Raw genomic sequence first — 22,534 nt, forward strand, 5'->3', positions numbered from 1 at the left:
CCCTACCTGGACTGGCAGATTTGGTGGTTAGAGACTTATACACAAGTCACACATCTGCCTTTTAGTTTGATTTGGTCTTGGGGCTTTAAGTAGTATTTTATTTTTGGTCTCTCTGTTTGCCCTACTCCTTTTTAAAAGTTCTTCCTTTGAGGAGTTGTAAGTGGGAAGAAGTAGAGAAGAGCAGCAAAACTTTTTTATGGTTTACATTTATAGTTAAATGGCATATGAATTTAAATACTAGTAGAGCTAAATATTAGAGAATACTTTTCCCAAGCATTAATATTTACTTTCTCGTAAGAGTAGACTCTCTAAATTAAAGTGTTGTTCAGTAATACCGCCACATTTCCCACGTAAAGATGTAATTGTTTTTCTGATCCCCGTTTCCTAGATGCTTGCTTTAAGTCGTGTAACCACATCACACCCATTTATCACTGCAGCAGATTTGATGGAGGCTAACCAGCTGTGTAGCATGGACTCTAAAGCAAATATTGTACATGGTGAGAAACCTACTTGATTAATAATTTTTATAGGTTTAAATTTGTATAATGGAGTGTTTTTCATAATTAACCTTGGGTATAGTGCTTTATACACAGACTATTACTTTTATATCCACACTGCCTTTAACTCAGTCCTTTGTAACGTGTTGTCTCTCCCATGTAAAGTCCCAGAAAACTGACACTCCCTCCCTTTGCCACATGGGAAGTCCAGCTAAGGCTGTATTGCAGTATTATTACTGCAGCAAGTGCTAATGAAGAGCATGGGCTTTTAGCCGTTATGGGGGTTTACTGTCACTTTTGAGAATCTAATGAGCCATGTCTTTAGGAAAAAGAATTTAGATATAGTTTCCAGGGATTTATGGATTCTTTGAATAATCAAGAGCCTTAAGTGACAAAGTTACATGCCATTGCACAGTTTGTTTACTGTGGGCCATATGGTACATGCTAAATTCTTCTAACGTCTCTGTAAGTTAGAAATATCCTTATTTTGTTGATATGAAAACTAAGCTCAGGGAAGTTGAGTAACTTGCTTAAGGTAATAAAGATGGTAGTAACTTAAACACATTTGGACCTGGTGGGGGGGGGGGGGTTGACCTCTCTCCACCCTTTCACTTTATCATTTTGTTTGAGGGAGATTTATTTCAGTCTTATGTATCAGTAAGAAACTATAACTCATAGTTTGTCTCCCTTTTACTATAGGTCTTTCAGTCTTGGAAATCTGTCTTATAATAGCAATGAAACATTTAAATGACATCTATGAAGAGGAGCCCTTCAATTTTCAGATGGTCTATAATGGTGAGAGGAGACTTAGTTTCCTTCTGACTCTACCCCAGTGCCTATTTGAAGATACTGACTTTGTCATTGCTTTTTGTCCAGAGTTTCAGAAATTTGTTCAAAGGAAAGCCCATTCTGTCTATAATTTTGAGAAACCTGTTGTCATGAAGGTAAGATTCACTGCTATTTTTCTGCAGGCTGCTATATTTTATATCCAATTTGATTATCTTGAACAACATGGGTTGTTTAAATAGTGTCCACTTATACATGGATTTTTTTTTCAGTAAATATTTTAAATGTATTTTCTCTTTGTTATGATTTTTTAAATAAATTTTTCTGTTCTAGCTTCCTTTATTGTAAGAATATGGTATATAATCCATATGACATACAAAATACGTGTCAACCAACTGTTTGTTATTGGTAAGGCTTCCTGTCCACAGTAGTGAAGCTTTGGGGATTTTTGACTGGGTGTGGAAGGTTGTTTGCACCCTACCCCCAGCATTGTTCAAGGCTAACTCTATATCATAGTTGCACATTGTTAGCAGCCAGGTGTTTTAGTTTGTGGGAGTATATTGCCCTCTACTGTCTGTTCCTAGCATTTACATCCTGAAAAGAAAATTATAGTTTGTGAAATACATTGATACAGTTCTATCCCTTTATAACTCAAGGTTTGAATCTATAACTTTAGCAGTAAAATGCCACAAAAATGCTTACATAAGCCATTAAGAAACCAACAGGCGAAATCTCACTAGCTGGTGAAAGCATACAGAGGTGGTTTTATTAGGGGTTGGATGACACAAGGATCTTAAAACTTGAGAAACTTTATTCTGTGTAATATGTATTATCCACTAAAAATATAATGTGAGCCACATAATGTAATTATCAACTTTCTAATAGCAACAAAAAAGAAAATAAGGTGAAGTTTTTTTTAAATAATAAATTTTATTTAACCTAATATATCAAAATAGTCCCTAAATATTCATTGGAAGTACTTGCTCTTTAGATTCCATAAAATTTTTAGCTAAAGAAGTAGATGTAGTCCAGGCAGTGTTGCTCAGTAGTTAACCATCAACCTATGAACCAGTAGGACACAGTTCGATTCCATTAGGGCACATGCCCAGGTTGCAGACTCCATCCTCGATAGGGAGCCTGCAGGAAGCAATCGATCAATGATTCTCTCATTAATATTTCTCTCTTTTTGAAATCAATAAAAAAATATTTTACAAAAAAAAATTTACATTCTGAAATTGTTCTAAACAGAGTTATTTTTTTTTTTTATTGACTCCAGCATCGGTTTTTAAAAACTCAACTTAATGAAAATTAAAATTAAAAATCAAGTCCCACATTTCAAATGCTTAATAGCCCTATGTGGCTAATGGTTACCTTATTGGACTGCACAGCTCTAGAGGACTATCTGAGAAAAAATTTTGTATTTTAAAGCAATGGACCAATACAATCCTTAGCATCCCCTGTAAACCCATGTAGTCAGAATTTCATTTCTTATAGCAACCCTAAAGTGTTGGGGCATTGCCATTTCTTCACAACAGTGCAGGTGGGTTTTCTCCCCTTCCTGACACCCGTGTCTGTCTGATAGTCATGGCTTGGGGAGCTGTGTCAGTGGAAAAAGGTACCTGAGCATTTACATTCTTAGGAGTTTCTAACATTTAAAAAAAAATGTTTTTGCTGCCTATAAATTTTATTCAGCCCCAGCCTTTTGTATTTTCTCATTTACAGAAGTGTCATCTAAGCTACTTCTCTTTCATCAGAAGAATTTTTATGATATACAGAGAATATGTTCTAATTATATTATTTTTCACAATAAAGCTATAGGAATATAGAAAGCTTGGGAATCTATTGCAATGTCAGTATTTACATTTAGTATTTCATGATTTAATGGGTTTTTTTTCATAACCTAATAAAATACCTAGAATAATCATCAGGGTTATAAAAGAGGTAAGAGGAAACAGACAGAAGAGAACCCGGTAAGGTGGGGAAGATGGAAGGGAACTCTGACAGGTGGTGGCAGTCTCCACTGGACTCCCAAAGGAGCAGGAGCTGGCCCCTCTCCTCCACTCCGGTTTGCTCTGCTGAGTCACAAGGTCAGCTGACAGGCTTGCTGAGCTCCTATGGCTCATTCTCCTCAGCTGTATTAAACTTACATAGCAAATTCTTACAAAGGTTCAAATAAAAAAAAAAAAAGTGTAAATTTGAGTAATAACTCAAAAAGTATTGGAATAGTGGATCTTAGATTTTTTTTTAATATATATTTTATTGATTTTTCACAGAGAGGAAGAGAGAGGGATAGAGAGTTAGAAGCATCGATGAGAGAGAATCATCGACCAGCTGCCTCTTGCACACCCCCTACTGGGGATGTGCCCACAGCCAAGGTACATGCCCTTGACCGGAATCGAACCCGGGACCTTTCAGTCCGCAGGCCGACGCTCTATTCACTGAGCCAAACCGGTGCCAGAGGATCTCTTTTTTTTTTTTTTTATAGAGAGCTGGAAACCATTAACTTCATCACTAGTAGGAAATATGATATAAAATAAGATCAGAAACAATCATAATGTGCAGACTGCATTAAAATGTGTCCTGTTTACATTCAACAATGTAAGGACAGATAACTATGTATTGACACTGCTTCACCTGATACACAAGTTTTTGTGAAGTTGATGAAGTTGTTTTTGAATTTTATTGATTTCTATTAAGTTTTGTTTTCTGTTATTCTATTCCACAACTGACCAAAAACCTTAACTATTCTCTGCATTGTTCCTCTAATGAACCTAAACTATTTTTTTTTTGTCTTTCAGGCGTTTGAACACTTACAACAATTAGAATTAATAAGGCCCGTGGAAAGAACTTCAGTAAATGCACAGAGAGAGTACCAGCTGATGAAACTACTTTTGGATAATACTCAAATTATGAATGCTTTGCAGAAATATCCCAACTGTCCTACAGATGTTAGGCAGTGGGCAACATCCTCACTAAGCTGGTTATAGTATAACCCAGGGCTTCAGTAATGTTGTTTCTGGCAGACTTCTAAAGAACTAAAAGCTATTGTCCTTTAATAAGATGTGTTAATACATTTTTTATATTTATAGACATGTATTTTTGTATTCATGGGGAACCGTTACACAGGTAGGATCCTTGGCTATGTCATGTCTTTAAATTATGAGCAGTTTCATGATTTATAATTCCAGTAATCTAGACTACGTTGAATTAAAAGTTCAAAAAAATAAATATGACTATTTCTTAGGCATTGAACCATATACTTATTTAACAGTTATGAAGTATTTTTGTGTTACATTTGAAATGTTCATTTCATTCTAGCAGCCAATGTTTTTATAAACATTAAAGAAACAACAGCAAGCATTGAGATGTAATGAATAATTTTTTAAAAATTTTTCTGTACCATGGAAATGTTAGATTATATTCCAGACCCAGGTCTAGTTCAGGAGCCTGGCCAATTTGGCTAGAACCGTGGTCGGCAAACTGCGGCTCTCAAGCCACATGCGGGTTTTTGGCCCCTTGAGTGTGGCTCTTCTACAAAATACTACGGCCTGGGCGAGTATTTTGAAGAAGTGGTGTTAGAAGTTGTTTAAGTTTTAAAAAATTTGGCTCTCAAAAGAAATCTCAATCGTTGATTACTATTGATATTTGGTTCTGTTGACTAAAGAGTTTGCCGACCACTGGGCTAGAAGATGCTTCACATGGAAGAAAAAGGCTAAAAGTTTGGACATTTTCCTCCAGATTTCTTCCAGCTGTGGTACTTTATACTATCTATAGAAGAATCCATTGAGGAGTTAAGCGTGTTCTTAAATGCAGATCCCTTGGGCCTATTCTAGTCCAAAGTGATCAGAATTTATCTGTTTTTAAACAGGTGCTTTATGAAATTCCTGAAAAAACTCTTTCACAAAGAAATGTTTGGCAGTGTTAACTAAATCTATATCTAAAAGTAAATCACAAGAGGAATGTGGAACTGTCAGCCAAAGGATCACCTTATAAATTCAGGAATCCATAACTAATACAGCCATATATTTAAAGTAGAATTTAATAAGCATTCATTAAGTGTTAAGTGACTTCATTTAATCAGGATTATTTGATTGCTTATTTTTTTCATGGAAGGTTTACAGAAGGCACTGTCCCTAATCTTGTGCAGTTTGTAATACTTGTAACTGTTAAAGACTATAGGATGTTTCAATGCCGTTACCTGCAGATGAAAAATCTAGCATAGTGGTGGCAGTGTCCAGAATCAGAGAATGATGACAGAATTGGGTTTATTGACATCACAGTCTCTGCTATTAAGGCTTGAAGTCCAGTAAAGGTTTCTTCCCATGTATTTCTTAAAGAATGCTCCAGGAAATTATTTATCTGGTTTTTATCTGGTCTTGGACATAGAATAGAAATATCTGTGCATAATAAAAGTAGCTCTTCAGTAGTTACAACCTATTGTTCGCACACTTAGCCAGTCATGCCCTGCCCAAGGCCAAGTCTTCAGATCACTGTCACTTGCTTTTCAGCAGTCTCACTAAACTAAGGCTTACATACTAGTTCTGTGCAATACTCGACAGATTTTTAGGGGATGTTTTGCCAACATGATAGAATCACTGTTACTAGGAGCAAAGATTTTATTTTACACTTGAGCTAAAATTGACCCTTTAAAAATTTTTAAAAACTATTTTAAGGCACCGACTGTTAAAATACTTGAAGAACTGTCTTGAGGTTTATAAATTTTTATTAAGCTAAATACACTAAAAGACTGAGATCCCTCCCTCCTCTGCCTCTCTGGTACATATGAGCTGCATTAGATCAATCAACAGGCAAGTATATAGATTAAAAAACTAAGTAGCAAGGTGGGTTTTCATACTCAGTGAAACAGAAAGCAAACCATCCCCTCCTTAGGTCAACAGATTGAAAAACAGGTGTGGAAGAATTCAGTGCAGTTTTTATCCACCTCCCCCCACCTCCAGGTGTCCTAACAGAAACAGGTTCCTATAAAACAAATCATCTTCTATATAATAAAAGCCTAAGCTACCTGATATGGTGGAAGGACCAGAACCTGTGGCTATGATGCACACTGACCACTAGGGGGCAGACACTCGACATACGAGCTGGGTTCACAAGCTGGGGAGCTCAGCATTGGTAGCTGGAGCTCTGTGGAGGCAGGAGAGGCTCCAGCTATCTGGAGCCTCCCCCTCCCCCCCCCGCCCCCCCCCCCCACACACACACATTGCCTTTACCCTAAAAACTGAGCAATAAGCAGCAGTGAGCAGGCAGGCAGTAAGGCCCAAGGGCAGTCAGACATCTCCCAATACCGGACTGGGAGAGGGTGCAGGCCCGGCTGAGGGACCTCCCCCCCCCCCCCCCCCCCACACACACACTTCACACACCGGACCTCTAGTTTTAATTAAAGAGACAAACTCCAGTTCATGTGCACATGCACATGAATGGCTCTGAGGAATGAAAACCTGTTTTGTAAACTTACTATGTCATAATGCTATATATGTTGAGTGTATAATGTATTAGCTTCCTGAAAAGATAAATCTGTTTTGCAGAACACATTGTGGAAAACAATTCCTATGTTCCTGTAGATTCCACCACTGTTTCCATTTTCAAGTGGTTTAGAAGACAGTGCAGGTTCTTTCAAACTACCTCCCCTTCTTTTGCCTTTACCCTAAAAGCTTGAGAATCAGTGTGAACTGTGACATTCCATGTGGCATTGTGGGGCTTATCGTTACCCCTTTCTTCAAAAGCCACATTATAAACAAAACTTGTGCAACATTAGATATGTAAATGGGAGCTGGCTTCCTAATACTGATTATATGAAAATACCAGAATCCTTCCATCCACTTGGTAAACAGGCTACAAATTGGGAATATATCTCTTTGAGGGCTCATTCCTAAGTCACATTTTTTTATTTCCATATGAAGACAACTAATGCCAACTAGCCTCTGGCTTCCTAAAACTGGCAGGACCAACATAAATAAATACTTTAGTGGGAATACAATCTGCTTAGACAACAAAGAAAGGACATTCCTAACTGGCAAGCCTCCCTTTTACAATTATCCCCATTCTTGCAAATCTCAAGGAGGAAACCTCACTATAAATTACAAAGCTACTATTCCCCTCTTTAAGAAGAACATATATAGCTAAAGAAAAACTGCATATGCAAATCATTCTATATTCACTTTTTTTTTATTTAACTTGGGGATGGAATGGGAATAGCATACATTTTATTTGTACAATATTTAACAATCACTTATCCAAGGTGGGGTTTAATGGGGCTATTTCTTTTTTTTAGCTTTTTGTTAAATACTTGCAGAAAAAACAGCAAGTACAATTCGACAGTAGTACAACAACCTGTGCCCAAAACAGTGACAAGAAATACAGAGTAAAGCTAAATAATTGCTTTCCAATATTTTGAGAAGTAACAAATAGGATATGGGTTTAGACTGCATAAAAAATGTACTGCTGGTTGAATATCTGAGGTAAATGATGTTCAATCAAAATGCTACTTGTATCATTTTGCCCATAAATCGGTAAATAATTTTATGCACATTATACCAAATGTTCCTAAAAAGTAATTTTTTAGAAAGGTAAAAAAGAGAAACTGGAAAATATCTATGGTGAAGCAGTTTTTTTAAAACAGTAATCAGTTTATCCCACCAAAGTATCATCTGGTCAGGGGTTTCCCCCATAGCAGCTGCATTTTACTTAAATGCAGTTGTTATGTAGGGATAAGGAAAAGGGGAAGAAGATTTTTTTTTAATTTGATGATATATGATTCTATTTTAAATTCCAAGTTTATTGGGGTTATTTCCCAATTATATTTTCAAAACCATCACCATGAAAGATAGTTCATGGTGCCAACAATTGTGAGGCACAGTCTGTTCTAGAATTCACAAGGTACCTGTAATAAACACTCAAACAAGAATCACACATCACATGCTGAAAACTTCCTAGCATCTAAAATACATACAAGAGCTGTGCAGGGCATTGACTTCGAATAAAGCCAAATACCGGTTAATCCATCATCAGTCCTATGGCAGTTGATCATAAAGCGTTCTTTAGATGAAGATCTGGGCAAGGTAAAGAGTATGAGTTAGAGCAGCAGTGTGATGGGTATCAGAAAGGCAAAATACAAGACGAATCATAAGGAGCACCATACACATGAGGAAAAAAAGTATTGGGATCCATTTACCCCAAAACAAAGTCATTTTTTCATTCTTTGATCTTTCTTTTTTTAGTATCACCAGCTCAAACGTTTTGTTGACTTGCCCACTCTGCCCCGACTGTAGACCAAATATGAAAATGCCCGGCAAAAGAAAGTTCTAAACGAGACTGGGTATCAGGACAAGGTAGTCACCAGAACATTCTTACATAACTGCTTATAAAAAGTTTTTCTAATAACGTTCTCAAAAGGATACAAGCTTTAAAATTGGTTAAGTACAATACCCAGATTTCTAAAAAAAAAAAATTCTAACTTACAAGAAAAATTTATCTTGTGAATAACTGGTCTTATAAAATTTATCCCTAAGTACCCACATAAGACAAATAATCATAATATTCCTCTTGTTTTAGATTTTTAACTTTTAAAATCAGGATTAAATGTTTAGAACAGATATAAATTAGTCTTCAGGAGATTAACAATTTTCTTGTGTGAACATTGTGATTATTTTCCTTTCTTGATTAGTTTCAAAGTGGAAGCAAAACCATATCAAGAAATTGATAGGCAAAGTACTTTTTTTAACTAAAGAGGTGAACTCAACAATAAAATGACATGACAACTTGGGCACATGATGTGACCGAGAGAATGTTCTAGATGGTGTGTGGCACACAGGCAACAATGCAATTACTCTTTTTTCCCTCCCTGCTTAGTTTGTTGACCTATTTATTATTTTTAAATAATATAACTTATTATTCCCAGAGATTAAGTGCATATTCTATGTAAAATGTAGTGTACTGTGTGGTTAAAGAGCCATTTAAAGATAACACATTCACAGTGAGCGCCAGACAGTGACATGTAAAAAATTATTTTATAAAGTTAATGTATGGATTTTAAAATGACCTGACAAAAAGTATATAGCATACATAATACTGGTGGTCAGTAATCTAGAAACTCAGGAAATGAATGTTTTACTGTGGCCTGAATAATTTGAGAAAGAATCCAATGATATTCTAATGGTATACTGTTTTGAAAAGCACTTGAAGCCTACCATCAATTTCATTTTCTTATCAAGGATAAGGAATGAACTATCTTAAATTAATATCAGAATCAGTTGTGAGAGCAATTTGCAAGAGGAGACGGCTCTATGTGACCTATTTTCAATATTGGTTACCTCTAAATGTCATTGCATATTTTAAGTTATAGGTTTAACTTGTTATCCCTGATTTATTTTAAAACGGTAACATCTGAAATCTGTGCTTAAAATTTACAGTCTATATCCTAGGATAATTCTTTACATATCACAGACATCAAATATTACTCTGACAAGATGGCACCAAGCAGAAATATGGTGATAAACTTATAAGTCTCAAAGCAGAGAGTGAGGAATTCTGAGTAATGACACTTCCTGAGGTGATCCTAAAACAGTGATAAAGAATGTCCCACACACTGTTTAGTGAAAAGAAATACACTACAATTTTACATATATAAATAGGAAAAAAATCTATTTTAAAAGAATAAAAATGAAGAGCTATCCAGTGTCACAGCTCACTTAAAAAATTTTAAATCATGCTTTAAATTTTCAAATATTCCCCAAACACAGCACACCTAAAAAAAATACTTAGGTAAAAATGCAATATTTTGGGAACTGGATATAAGATGAAGCTTTAAAACATGGGGAGAAGGGGGAATACCACCATTTTTCATTTCAAAGAACAGCACTTTTTCCCTTAAATTACAAGCTAGCACAAAAAAAGCTAAAACACTGCTTTATGAATGGCCACTTACTGTTGGCACTAAGCATAGCTTACCTTTTTTCTTAAATAACACAGTGAATTTGTAATACCTTGTTACAAAACATGGATCAATTTATTATGCAAATTTTGTTAGTGTTTTCAATTATATAATTTAGCAACCGTGGAACTGAGGTATACCTTGTTGAGGGAGGTTAAAGTAATGCTTGGAAGCCTCTTTACTGTACCCCACTTTGATGACTATTTATGTACACAGAACAGCAGCACACTAAACATTCACAAGCTGTGTCATATTGGCATTACAATAGTCATTTATAGAAACACAACAGCAAATGCAATAAAAACAAGTTACCCTTTTTAAAATCTGAAATGAAAAGTTTCTGATTTAAAAAAAAAAATACCAGTAGTTCATTTAAGGAATTAGTGTCTTCTGACAGACATTAGAAATCTGAAGTCAGTTTCAAACACTTGATTAGCCAGGTCCAAAGAGCCTTGATTTGGAGAGGGCCACATTCTTCATGTACACTTTCTCAAAAGTTTATTATAGAGTTTACAATGCTTCTCTTCATCGCGTCCTTTCACGTCTCTGCTACAGGCAGTGTCGTAAGTCTCCCAGAGCCACAGTTTTAAGCGAGGGTCTTCTTTTAGACGTCTCCAGGAGACCTCCTGCTCATTTCACACAGAAAATACACTGTAAGCAGTTTCGTTAGCTTAGCAGCTCCAGTTCACAGTCCCGTTTCTCAATGTGTACACATGGTGCAACCATCATAGACTAGATTCTTTGGGAGGAAAGTCAACATTTGTCACCATTGTGACCACTGTTACAATGTCCTCTGTGGTAATGATATTTGTTAGTCTCTGCATCTGAGTAATTCTTTCCCCTACACATCCAGCTGATAACCTGGCTTCTGCATCATGATCCCAACATTCTTCTATCGTTTCACAGAGCATTGCCATTCCCTAGAAAGGAAAAACATAGTAAAAAACCACGGCAATTTTTGTTTTCTATTGGGAAATTGAGTAAAACTTCCATAAACAAATTGCTATTTTTGTGGATCAAAGAAAGTGTCAAGATTAACCAAACTTGCTATTATTTGTCAGTGTTCATTTTTTAGTATCTACGGTATACAGGCATGTTAATAAGAGAAGCAGCCCTGGCTGGCTTGGCTCGGTGGATAGAGCATCGGCCTGCGGACTGAAGGGTCCCAGGTTCGATTCCGGTCAAGGGCACATGCCCGGGTTGCTGGCTCGATCCCCAGTGGGGGTCACAAGGAGGCAGCCAATCAGTTATTCTCTCTCATCATTGATAGTTTCTCTCTCCCTCACTTCCTCTGAAATCAATAAAAATATATTTTAAAAAGAGAATAAGAGAAGCACTGAGAAAATTTTTTTAGCATTGGAGATTATCAGAGTAGATGACTGTTTTTAAATTCCAAAAATTGCTATCCATTGTTCATAAACCGAGTCATTTTAGTGTAACCCTTGAAATGGATTCAAGACCAAGGCTATAGGACAATGGTTCCCAACCTTTCTAGTGTCGCGACCCTTTAATACAGTACCTCATGTTGTAGTGACCCCCAACCATAAAATTATTTTCATTGCTGCTTCATAACTAATTTTGCTACTGTTATGAATCGTAATGTAAATATCCGTTTTCTGATGGTCTTAGGCGACCCTGCTAGCGGTTCTCAACCTGTGGGTCGCTAAATTACAGTTATGAAGTAGCAACGAAAATAATTTTATGGTTGGTGGTCACTACAACATGAGGAACTGAATTAAAGGGTCAAAGCATTAAAAAGGTTGAGAACCACTGCTATAAGAGGTCTACATTAACAATCAGCATTTCTACCTTGCCATTAGAAAGCAATTCCTGTCGAAACCGATTTGGCTCAATGAAGAGCGTTGGCTTGGGGACTGAAGGGTCCTGGGATCGATTCCGGTCAAGGGCAGGTAGCTTGGTTGCGGGCATATCCCCAGTAGGGGGTGTGCAAGAGGCAGCTGATCGATGACTCTCTCTCATCGATGTTTCCAACTATCTCTCTCCCTTCCTCTCTGTAAAAAAATCAATAAAATATATTTTAAAAAAAGAAAAGAAAGAAAGCAATTCCTGAGAATGCTTAACTTGATTTTATCTATGATCCTCGTTTTATCTATACCAAAATAACCACGACAATATTGTCATCCTGTGCCCACCTAGACTCTAGTTTCAGAGCATCCTTAAGAATTTGAAAATCTTGCAACCAAGGAGAGAACTGGGTGTTTCTCTATCTCCCCTGTGAGCGCACAATCTTCTAGTTTCTAGAACACAGTATTCTGATGAAGATCACCTCCTAGAAATGTGCAGAGGTGTAAATCATTCCTCTGCAAAGCATTTTGTTGGGATTTCATGTGACAAGCTAACTGCGTAACTTACAGCATGCTTCTGCCAATAATCTCTTAAAACAGGCCTCTTTTTTTTATGCACAACAACTTCCTGCATGTCTTCAAGAGATGGATGCTGGCCGATCTCTTCCTCAAATGGCAGCATGTACTCATCTACAGGTCCTAAAGTGTAAATAAAAGGGGGGAAATCTTTTAATTCAAATTTCCCTGGCTTCCAAAGTGAACAAACTTTAAAACACTATCACATTTCCCAGCTGTTACACGCTACAATGAGAGAAGCATTCTCAACCAGACTTACAGTGTGACCCAAACTCTAGCTTAGGGGAAGTGAGGAGTCTGACTTGGTATGTGACTTTGCAAAGGCCTGTAAGGAGCTTTCTTAACCCCGATGTGAGTACTGGTTATCGCCATAGGTATGTATGTAGGACACAGGGAACCACTGATAGTTAAAAATCGCTCTCGGGTACCCCCTCCTCTTGCAGTTCAGACCAGTGGAGCTGTAAGCAGTGGTGCTGCCATTGCTGAAGCCTGGGTTCAGTCTGTTACAACCATCTCTAAATATGAAAAGCTCAGACTCCCAACACATAAGGGCTCTGTACTTCAGAGTCTGCCTCCTCTGCCCTCACAAGAGCTGACAAAAATACATTGTTTTTCAAATCACAAACACTCCACACAACATTGCCAACAATTCAGAAAGTGCTTTCAACAGATAAGCAATATTTCTTCAGTAATATAAGTGTTTCCTGGTTTCTTAGACGTACTCAAACAGGAAAACGTAGTCAGGAGTTAATAACTGATATCTGATGCACTTTTCTCCTGATCAGAAACTTTACATATATTATTTATTTCCATTTCACTTTTACAGACTGAAGATCAGATTACATCTATTTTACAAATAAGAAGGAAGCTCAGAAAAGTTGCCTAATTTGCATACAGCTCCTAAGTGCAGAGTTGGTATATGAATCCATGTGAATGACTAAAGTCTGCTTTCTCCCCTTTACAGAAGCCTGTCACCAATCAGCAATTTCAGTGTCCAGCTGTGTCTGTACGTAGCATAAACCCTGTACAAGCTCTTTAAATGCACTAAATCCTCCTGAAAAGAATATAAGTCAAACAATAAGTCATAAAGAAAGGCATTTAACCCCACCCTCTCTAAATGTGAGAACTTCTGATGCCTGGTCACAGCCTCCCCTGGAACACCTGCAGTGACAGCACTGTCACGCTAAGGCGTCTATTCCACCCCTCCTCAGAGTGTGGTCCAGAGGGCGGCAGAACGGCCTGACCTAGTACACCTTGTAACCTGTAAATATCAGGCCCAACCCAGACCTCTAGTCAGAATCTGAGTCAACAAGACCCCCAGGGATTTGGAAACTCATTAATTTGAGAATCACTGAAATGAATCAACAATTAGATAACAAGAAATTTTAAAGCACTCACTTTAGCAATATCCACACTATCCTCTGCCCCCGTTTCTGCCTAAAGGTTAGAAATGCCTAACTGCAATTCGGTACTTCACAGCACATGCCAGGCATCCACCCTTTTCCATAAAAGTGTCTCTGGCAAATCCTCCTCCCAGTAACAGCCATTTCCTCAGTGTAAACTCCCATAACACTTTCTTACATTCAGTTCTCAGGTGTTACATTTATCCAAAAATATTTACTGAATGCCTATGTACCAAGCACTGGGCTAAACAATCCACACTTACCTTACTCTAGAATTAATTTAAGAGTCCCAGAAAAAATCTGCCACCTTAATGAAACTGCACATTACTTAAGGGCGGGACCCTAAGTAACACCTATCTAATGGTTCGCTGTGTAGAATTCATATTAATGAAGTTCTTATTAAATACTAGAGGCCTGGTGCACCGATTCATGCACTGGTGGGGTCCCTCAGCCTGGCCTGCGCCCTTACAATCTGGGATCCCTTCGAGATGTTGGATAGCTGGTTTCAGCTTGATCACCACAGGCCTGATCCAGACAGGAGAGAGCCTGATCCCCACAGGCCCGATCCCTGCAGACCCTATCCAGACAGGAGGGACACCAACCCTGTGCATTGAGCATCTGTCCCCTGGTGGTCAGTGTGCATCATAGTGACCAGTTGACTGGTCGTTTGGTTGCTTAGGCTTTTATCTATCTATCTATCTATCTATCTATCTATCTATCTATCTATATCTCCCCCCCGCCCCCATGTTATAAACATAGGCTAAATTGGTTGTACCTTTTAAAATATTCAACAGTTTCTATGGTCTTTCACAATCCACGGAAAGTTTTTAGGCAGTTTTAAGTTAAAATGTAAAACACCAGATCAAGTTCACTTACATTTGTTTGGGAGTTTAACAAAATTTGCCTTATATTCACATGCAAAAACTGTAACATTACTGAAGGGAGTAGAGAAGCTTTGCGAAGAGCACTAAGACCAAGTACTTATAGCACTATAAATCTCATACCAGGAACATAATATGCAGATTTATTATCAGTCAATGCAAGTATTTATAGGCATGAACAATGACCTCACTAACAAGAACAAAGAACATGAATCCTTAGAACCCAGGTGCTGGGCAGGCAAACATTTGCAATAATGTCTACATCAGATCACACTTTCAAAGCTTTGAGGAGACGGAATTTAACTTGTGGTATATCCACACGCCTGCTCGCTTATGTGTCACAGAGGACAGACTGGTTAGTCGGGTATATGAGACTCAACCTGAAGGTCCTGTGAGCAAAAGTCTCAACTCTTCATGTATCTCCTCTAGCCAGAGGAGGTGACTTAGAACCTGGGGCAGGACCCACATGAACTAATAGCACAGCCTTCTCCCTACATCTGGGTCAGAGCTTCAAATCTATGTTTTACCATTTACCACTACTTTGAGGCTAAAACAGGCAAGCTACTTAATTTCTACTTAAAATTTGAGCCTCAATTTCTCATGTATAAAACTGAGATAATTGCTACCTCCAATGGTGTTTTAGGAAATAACCTAAAGCTATGTGAAGTGCCCAGCAAAACATCTGGCAAGATGAAGGACCCATATATATTGCCTCCCTCTCTCCCCTGACTCCTGAATTCTCTAAGCTACCACCTCCTATTTTAAAAAAAAATTAAAATGTGTAGTTTAAAATACCTTTGAATATAATCATCCCTTTTCATACATGTGTAGTCATATATAGGTATCTTTTTTAAAAATATTTTTTCCCTTACCATCTGCAGCAGTACAGCGAGAAGCCAGTTCCCATAGGACTAATCCCATGGCGTACATATCTATCCTCAAAAATGCATCCCTTTGGAAGTTTATAGCACCCTCTAATACCTCTGGAGCCATATACCTCCGGGTACCAACCTGAAAAAGACATTGAAAGCAAATAGTACTCATTCATTAACTTTATGAACTAACATATTATACTTTTGTAAAAAAGAATCAAAACCACATGTGGTCTAATATCAGATAAGGTAACTTAAGTTATAACCACCAGACTACAAAGTCAAGCAGAATTTATTCCATTTCAAGTAATACAACAGCCAAGACACTCACTGGAAAGAGCAGAAGCATCCATCAGTAAGGTCAGATTAAACAAATGGAGCATAAGCAGCTCTTAAAAATATGAGGTAAATCTACAGGCTAATCTAGAAAGATTTCCAAAAACACTACAGGATGAAAACATCAATGAACAAAGCGATATATATATACCAAAGTCCTTAATAAATATATCAACATCATGCAAGTATAGACTTAGAATTTTTTCCCTCTTCTGGAACTAATCATAAGAAACTGAACAATAATTGTGGGGAAAAGGATGAAAGAGAAAAAAAATATATAGTTTTAATGTATCTTTTTTTTAAGTCCTTTAAGGGTCTCTCTTTTTCTGTATTAAAAAATAATAAATAAACAATACAAAATGTAAAAAGAAAAAAAGAATTAGCTAAAAAAAGAAAAGGGTGAATAAACTTTTAAAAGTCTATTTGTACAAAATCTATGTGTTTATTTATTCATGACTTCTATCTCAGAGGTCTTTGTCTTTCCCTAACAATTTGGTATTTCTCAGTAATGTAACAATGGTTACTAAGCTAGTACAGCTAGCTTTGCTTGGTGCTTGACAACGTTCATAGGTGGATGTTTAAAAATCTGTGTGATGGCTAGGTAGATACCAATCCACTTGACCAGTGGATCTAGAAAATACTGGCATTTCCAAAAAGCTCCATTATAAAGTGACTGTGATTTCTGGACTATAATGGCACAATTATCTGCAAATATACTGATAATCAGAACAGATTACTAAGAGCCTAAAGTTCAAGTTTTTAATTCATTTAATAAGGAGAATACTTTAGAGAAAAAAAAAGCTTAATATTTTTTCTATTTTAAGTAACTATTTCAATGGTACAATTGTGTAATATATAAAATGTATAACAACATGCATTTTTCTATTTTCTGGTCCTGAAATATAAAGTCAAAGAACAACTGATATAAGTATCATAGTTATTTGTTAATCTCATCATGTAACCCAACTATGAGGGTATTAAGAGATATGAATGAGTTCCACATTCTTTTCTTTAAAAACAAAACAAAACAAAAAAAAAACAGGGAATAGGGGGATTATAAAGTACCAAAGGAATAAACTATTCACCAAACTTGGTCTTATGATAATCGACCATACAATAAGCTCAGGTGTTTAATCCTGGGTTGCCTGCACAATCTCCCTCTCAGTAACTTACTCCACAAAACTGCCTTTGTTTCCAAATACATTTGGTGTCAGCCTTTCAAGAACTACCCTGTTTCCCCGAAAATAAGACAGTGTCTTATATTAATTTTTGCTCCCAAAGATGCGCTAGGTCTTATTTTCGGAGGATGTCTTATTTTCGGGGAAACATGGGTAAATTCTTAAATCATTAGTTACTGCCAAAATGTATTATGCTGTAGTTATTTGAGAACTGTGTTCTTGGAAATTAATAGGATATTGTGGGGGAAAAGAAAGCTGAGAATTAGATGTTCAAATAATTTGCATAATTTAAAAGATGAAGAAATAATCATACCAGAGCCTAAGTCATTAAGCTTTGTAAAAAAAAAACTGTACCTTTAAGGTCAAACTGGTTTTCCTGATTAAACGTTATCTTGCAGCCCTAACCGGTTTTTGCTCAGTGGACAGATGTCAACCTGCGGCCTGAAGGGTCCCAGGTTCGATTCAGGTCAAGGGCATGTACCTTTGTTGCGGGCACATCCCCAGTAGGGGATGTGCAGGAGGCAGCTCATCAAGGTTTCTCTTCCATCAGTGTTTCTAACTCTCTATCTCTCTCCCTTCCTTTAAAAAAATCAGCAAAATATATTTAAAAAATAAAATACTTAAAAAAAAAAAAAAGTCATCTTGCAGGAATGACAATACCTTTGCTATTTTCTAGCCTCACAGGTTTTGAGAATAAAGTATATGGATAATGTTCTTTTCCTGTGGCTTTTTATTTATTTATTTGATTTTTTACAGAGAGGAAGAGAGAGGGATAGAGTTAGAAACATCGATGAGAGAGAATCATCGATCAGCTGCCTCTTGCACACCCCCTACTGGGAATGTGCCTGCAACCAAGGTACATTCCCTTGACCGGAATCAAACCTGGGACCTTTCAGTCCGCAGGCTGATGCTCTATCCACTGAGCCAAACCGGTTTCGGCTCCTTTGGCCTTCTTAAAGGTTCTCATTACGGAGATCTCTGTGCAGACCTTGACAAGAGGTAGGATCTTCACTCAAGGTTTTTTACAAGTGTCCTGAAATGTGGAGAGAATTCAGAGAAAGGCTATAGAGCTAATTAAAGAGTTGAGGAAAGAATAAAGACCAAAAAGCAAGAAATTATAATTGTCTGAAAAATGGGCAGAACTTAGTGCAATGTAGCATGAATAGTGGCCAAATATTCTTCCATTCGCTCTTAAGGTAGTGAAAGAATTAAGTTAAAACTGAGTTAATACTAAGAACTCCCTCAGAATGCGTCTATTAAAATGTGTTTGATTCTTCTTTGATTAGTTTTTAAAATAGAATCCCATGACATCTGTCTAGGCTATTTTTATGAAATGCTTGTTCTAAACCACTTGAGGTCCTGACAATCCTTCACCATCCTATGAAGATGTCCTCCTTAGCAAATTTAACATGTTACTCTTGAGAGCTATTTTATATTAGATCTCGATTTAATAATGACCACAATAATTTCAGACCAATTCAACCCAGATATGCCATACTAAGAAAATATGAGACAAGATTTTTTTCTTACAGTTTATACTGATCATGCTTACCTGTCCATGAGTATCACCTGCAGACTTGCCAGCCTCAAACTTTAACGCCAGCCCAAAGTCAGCAATACAGGCTGTCAGATTGTTTTTCAACAGCACATTTTTACTTTTGATGTCCCTTGCAAATAGAAAGATGGACAAATTACTCAAATTAAGTTTTAACAAGGTACATCTTGTAAAAATTTTCACTGAAAGTGAAGAGAGACTAGGTATGCAATAAAAGAATAGCTTCTGGAAAATATGAAATTAAAAAAAAAAAAAAGGAGAGGGAGAAAAAGCTTAAGCAAAGTGTCCATATAGCTGAAGCACAAGAAAGAGTACAGGGACAAACTCCTATTTATAACATGGACAATAAGAAGGAATTCTTTCCATAACACATTTTTATAAAGAAGTGCCATTCCAAAAATATTATCCAGCCTACATGTTATCTATGCCATTCCTTCCTACCAATCATAAAATTGCTGTTTTCTAAGATAATGAAAACACATCAGAGTTTACTGTTAGAAACTCCCATTGAAACAGAACATTAAACTTAAGAATTTTCAAAGAATAGCTTAATGGGGGCCTTCTGCCTATTGGTACAGGCCTACATTTTAGAATGGTCCCTTATTTTAGTGGTTCTTACATTCATCAACCTGGTTGCAGACAAGCACCTACAGGAATGTATAACAGATAAAAAGTTTGCACTAAGAACATACCCTGCTCCAACTAGACCCTGGTGTTCTGAAAAGAGTAATTGTTTTTTAAGGCAATCAGATGTCCTCTACACACCAGCCTCAACTGGTTCATCCTAGGAATACTGTACCTGAGCTGAATACATCTGTGCCATGAGCAATGGTTAAATTTATGTGTACAGAGACCAAAAGTGGGATAGAGGAGACTCAGGGAGACACCAATCAGTTTTAGACTCAAACATTTTTATGGATGCTACTCCTTATAACCTTTGGGGGAGAAAAGTTCATTCAGTTCCCTGTGAGGTGAGTAAAATCCAGGAAGAGACAGTTAGACTGAACAGAGGAAGGTGAGAAGGGGAGTTATTTCTGAGGTGAAAGTTTGCAAAATCAGAATCTACGTTACAGTTGGGTTTATAGTAATGCCTAAAACACCATCTGGTGCCACTCAACTAAATATCTGTTAAATGCATCAGTTCATACCCAATTTTAAAGCAACCATTTTAAACTGAATGCCAGAAGACAAATTGTTCTCATGTTCAAGGAAGTTAAATACACAATGACAAACTGAATCCTATGTTTAAGGAAACTAATGTTTTCCCTTTTAAGAAAATAACTTATTTGTCCAAGTACTATTTCTTCCCTCGAAAAGGCAACTGAGTAAAACCAATTGTTCTGATGATGCCTCCTTCCACCTCAGCTCAAGAAATAATCATTCAAAATGAAAGCAAAAAAAACAAGGGCACTCCTTAGTTATATCCCCCTTTTACTTATAATCATCTTCGAAGTCAATCATGTTTTGAGGTTAAACAAATTTACCTATTGATTCAGAGAAAATACACTTTTATTCTTAACCATGCTTTCAAGAATAAGACTAATTAAAACATAAATCAATAATAAAGCTAGTGATTAACAATTAAGCTAATGATGTTAATAAATACATTACCCAAATTACTTCCTGGCCAATCTCAAAATTAATTTGAAAAATAAATGAAATCATTCTGCCTCCTATAGCATAACTAGATAACTAAATAAATTTTTTTCAGGGGATTAAAAGCTTAAGTAATAAACAAATACTGAATTACTTGGGAAAATAATATCATTTTAGCTCTACCTGTGAGAAATGGCGGGTTTGTGGCCATCTTTTAGGCCAGGTATATCTTCATGTAAATATGCCAATCCTCTAGCCATAGTTTCGGCAATATGACACAATTCATTCCAAGAGACCACATTAGCTTTAAGAAAGTCTGACAGTGAACCCTAAAGAAAGGGGGAAAAAACACAACTTAAGTTCTTGACAAAAGCCGTATGTATATGGAAATTTTCCTTTTTACTTTTAAGAGGTTATGGAAGACAATATATTTTTCTTTTGGTGAATAATACCGCAAAACCGATTTACAGTATCTGGAATGGTTCAAGTTTCACATTAATAAATATTTGACTAGAAAAAAAATACCACTCATCCTTAAAAGTTTGCTACAAGCACAGGCAGTCAGTCAGTTTCCCCCTATTTAGAAGGGGGGGAAAAAACAAAAATTCTAGTTTCAGAAACTATTTAATGACTATGGAGATGTTATATTCAGAGGACTAGGAGAACATAAAATTAAGACACATAAACAACAACAACCATAAAGAATCCTCTCAGGATTATTGCTATCTTTTTGGTTAAGAATTAAGAAAAGTTAAAGAGTCACTTATATCTGAATCTGACAGTAATAAACCTGACTGCCAAGGAGAACACAATTCCCATATCATTAATGTACATTTTCATACAACTCTGAAAGTAGAAAAAATTAGTGTGCTTTGGTAATAATTACCCTACAAATGAGTGACAAAGACCAGGTAAATTTCCTAATTCTAGTTTTGTCACTAAGCTACACTGAGCAAAGTTTTAAGAAACAAATTCAAGCTGAAAAAAAATATGGTTCACATAATCAAAATGGATGGTAAATTTACTAAGTATCCATTATAAGAAAAGCCTAATATGGTAAGTGTCTTACTATCTGGTTGGCCATTCAACCAAAGCTTAATATGCTAATGATATGCTAAGGCTGTTCAACTACTCGCTATGATATGCATTACCACCAGGGGGCAGACAGTCAACAGGTTGACCAATCGCTATGACATGCAATGTGCAATGACCACGGGGTAGACACTCCAACCAGTATGTTAGCTGGCTGCTGAGGTCCAGCCAATTGGGACTCAGTGAGACGGGCCAGACATTCCCTGGAGCCCTCCTGCAGCCAACCTCCCACATCCCTCCCCGGCCCCAGTCATGCACCAGTGGGGTCCCTCGACCTGGCCTGTGCCCTCTTGCAATCCAGGACACCTCAGGGATGTCAGAAAGCCCGATCCCGCAGGCCTGGCCAAGGGACCTCACTGGTGCACGAACCTCTAGTACTAAAATAATTATTTGTAGGAGAGGTAATTGCAGCACAAGATATCAGGGATAAAAGACTGGTTAACTAGAGAGTTAGATAAAAGAGTTGCTATCTTAGAATATACTATTCCCAGAAAAATAAATCTGAGGAATTTGTAGCCAACATTAGATAGGTAAACCAACCCTGACTTTACTGAGTTAAAACAGAAAGTAATTTTACCTTTTCATGAAATGCTGTGATTAGCCAAAGATCCACATCAACGCTGGTGCCCCGTTTTTCTGCACCAATGAACTGTAATATATTCTCATGCTTCATTCCAGGCAAACTGTAGACTTCATATTCATTTTGCCATGATTGTTTGTCCTACAGTCAAAAAGAAAGAACAGTTAGAATGCAAAGAATAGAGGCAATAAACCATATCTAAAAAAAAAAAAAAAAAAAAAAAAAAAAAAAAAAAGTTACTCAAGTTCTAAGGCAAAAATTTAAAAATAAACATAACTATTAAAAGATTCACCATTATTGATTTTTAATAAAATCACACTCTAACAACAGGTAAGAGTTCCATACCAAATGTCTGCCCTCCCCTAGTCCCTCAAAACACACTTTTCTGTGTTTCCAGTTTGTAAACACAGGAGTTGCTCAGAAGTGCTCA

The 22,534-nt window shown here is 36.9% G+C and overlaps 2 protein-coding genes across 7 annotated transcripts in view; one reads left to right on the top strand and one right to left on the bottom strand.

Annotated features, from left to right (window-relative positions):
• Positions 1-4,629, top strand: part of ORC4 (origin recognition complex subunit 4) — a 55,187-nt gene extending 50,558 nt beyond the window's left edge. For all 3 annotated transcript variants that reach the window (XM_045575289.1, XM_036421222.2, XM_045575290.1), the window contains exons 11-14: positions 389-497; positions 1,197-1,292; positions 1,374-1,441; positions 4,082-4,629. In XM_045575289.1, the coding sequence (XP_045431245.1) occupies positions 389-497; positions 1,197-1,292; positions 1,374-1,441; positions 4,082-4,270 (462 nt within the window). In that variant the 3' untranslated portion in view covers positions 4,271-4,629. The remainder of the gene's footprint in view (positions 1-388; positions 498-1,196; positions 1,293-1,373; positions 1,442-4,081) is intronic.
• Positions 4,630-7,447: 2,818 nt separating this feature from the next.
• ACVR2A (activin A receptor type 2A) overlaps positions 7,448-22,534 on the bottom strand; it is a 91,953-nt gene continuing 76,866 nt past the window's right edge. For 3 of the 4 annotated variants that reach the window (XM_036421218.2, XM_045575578.1, XM_045575577.1), the window contains 6 exons: positions 22,102-22,245; positions 20,616-20,761; positions 18,834-18,948; positions 15,768-15,906; positions 12,604-12,734; positions 7,448-11,150 (listed from right to left, as the gene is read on the bottom strand). In XM_036421218.2, the coding sequence (XP_036277111.1) occupies positions 10,956-11,150; positions 12,604-12,734; positions 15,768-15,906; positions 18,834-18,948; positions 20,616-20,761; positions 22,102-22,245 (870 nt within the window). In that variant the 3' untranslated portion in view covers positions 7,448-10,955. The remainder of the gene's footprint in view (positions 11,151-12,603; positions 12,735-15,767; positions 15,907-18,833; positions 18,949-20,615; positions 20,762-22,101; positions 22,246-22,534) is intronic. The other variant, XR_006740504.1, reaches the window with a different exon arrangement.

The sequence above is a fragment of the Pipistrellus kuhlii genome, unplaced genomic scaffold, assembly GCF_014108245.1.
Source record: "Pipistrellus kuhlii isolate mPipKuh1 unplaced genomic scaffold, mPipKuh1.p scaffold_m20_p_7, whole genome shotgun sequence".
In the NCBI taxonomy this organism is placed as follows: Eukaryota; Metazoa; Chordata; class Mammalia; order Chiroptera; family Vespertilionidae; genus Pipistrellus; species Pipistrellus kuhlii.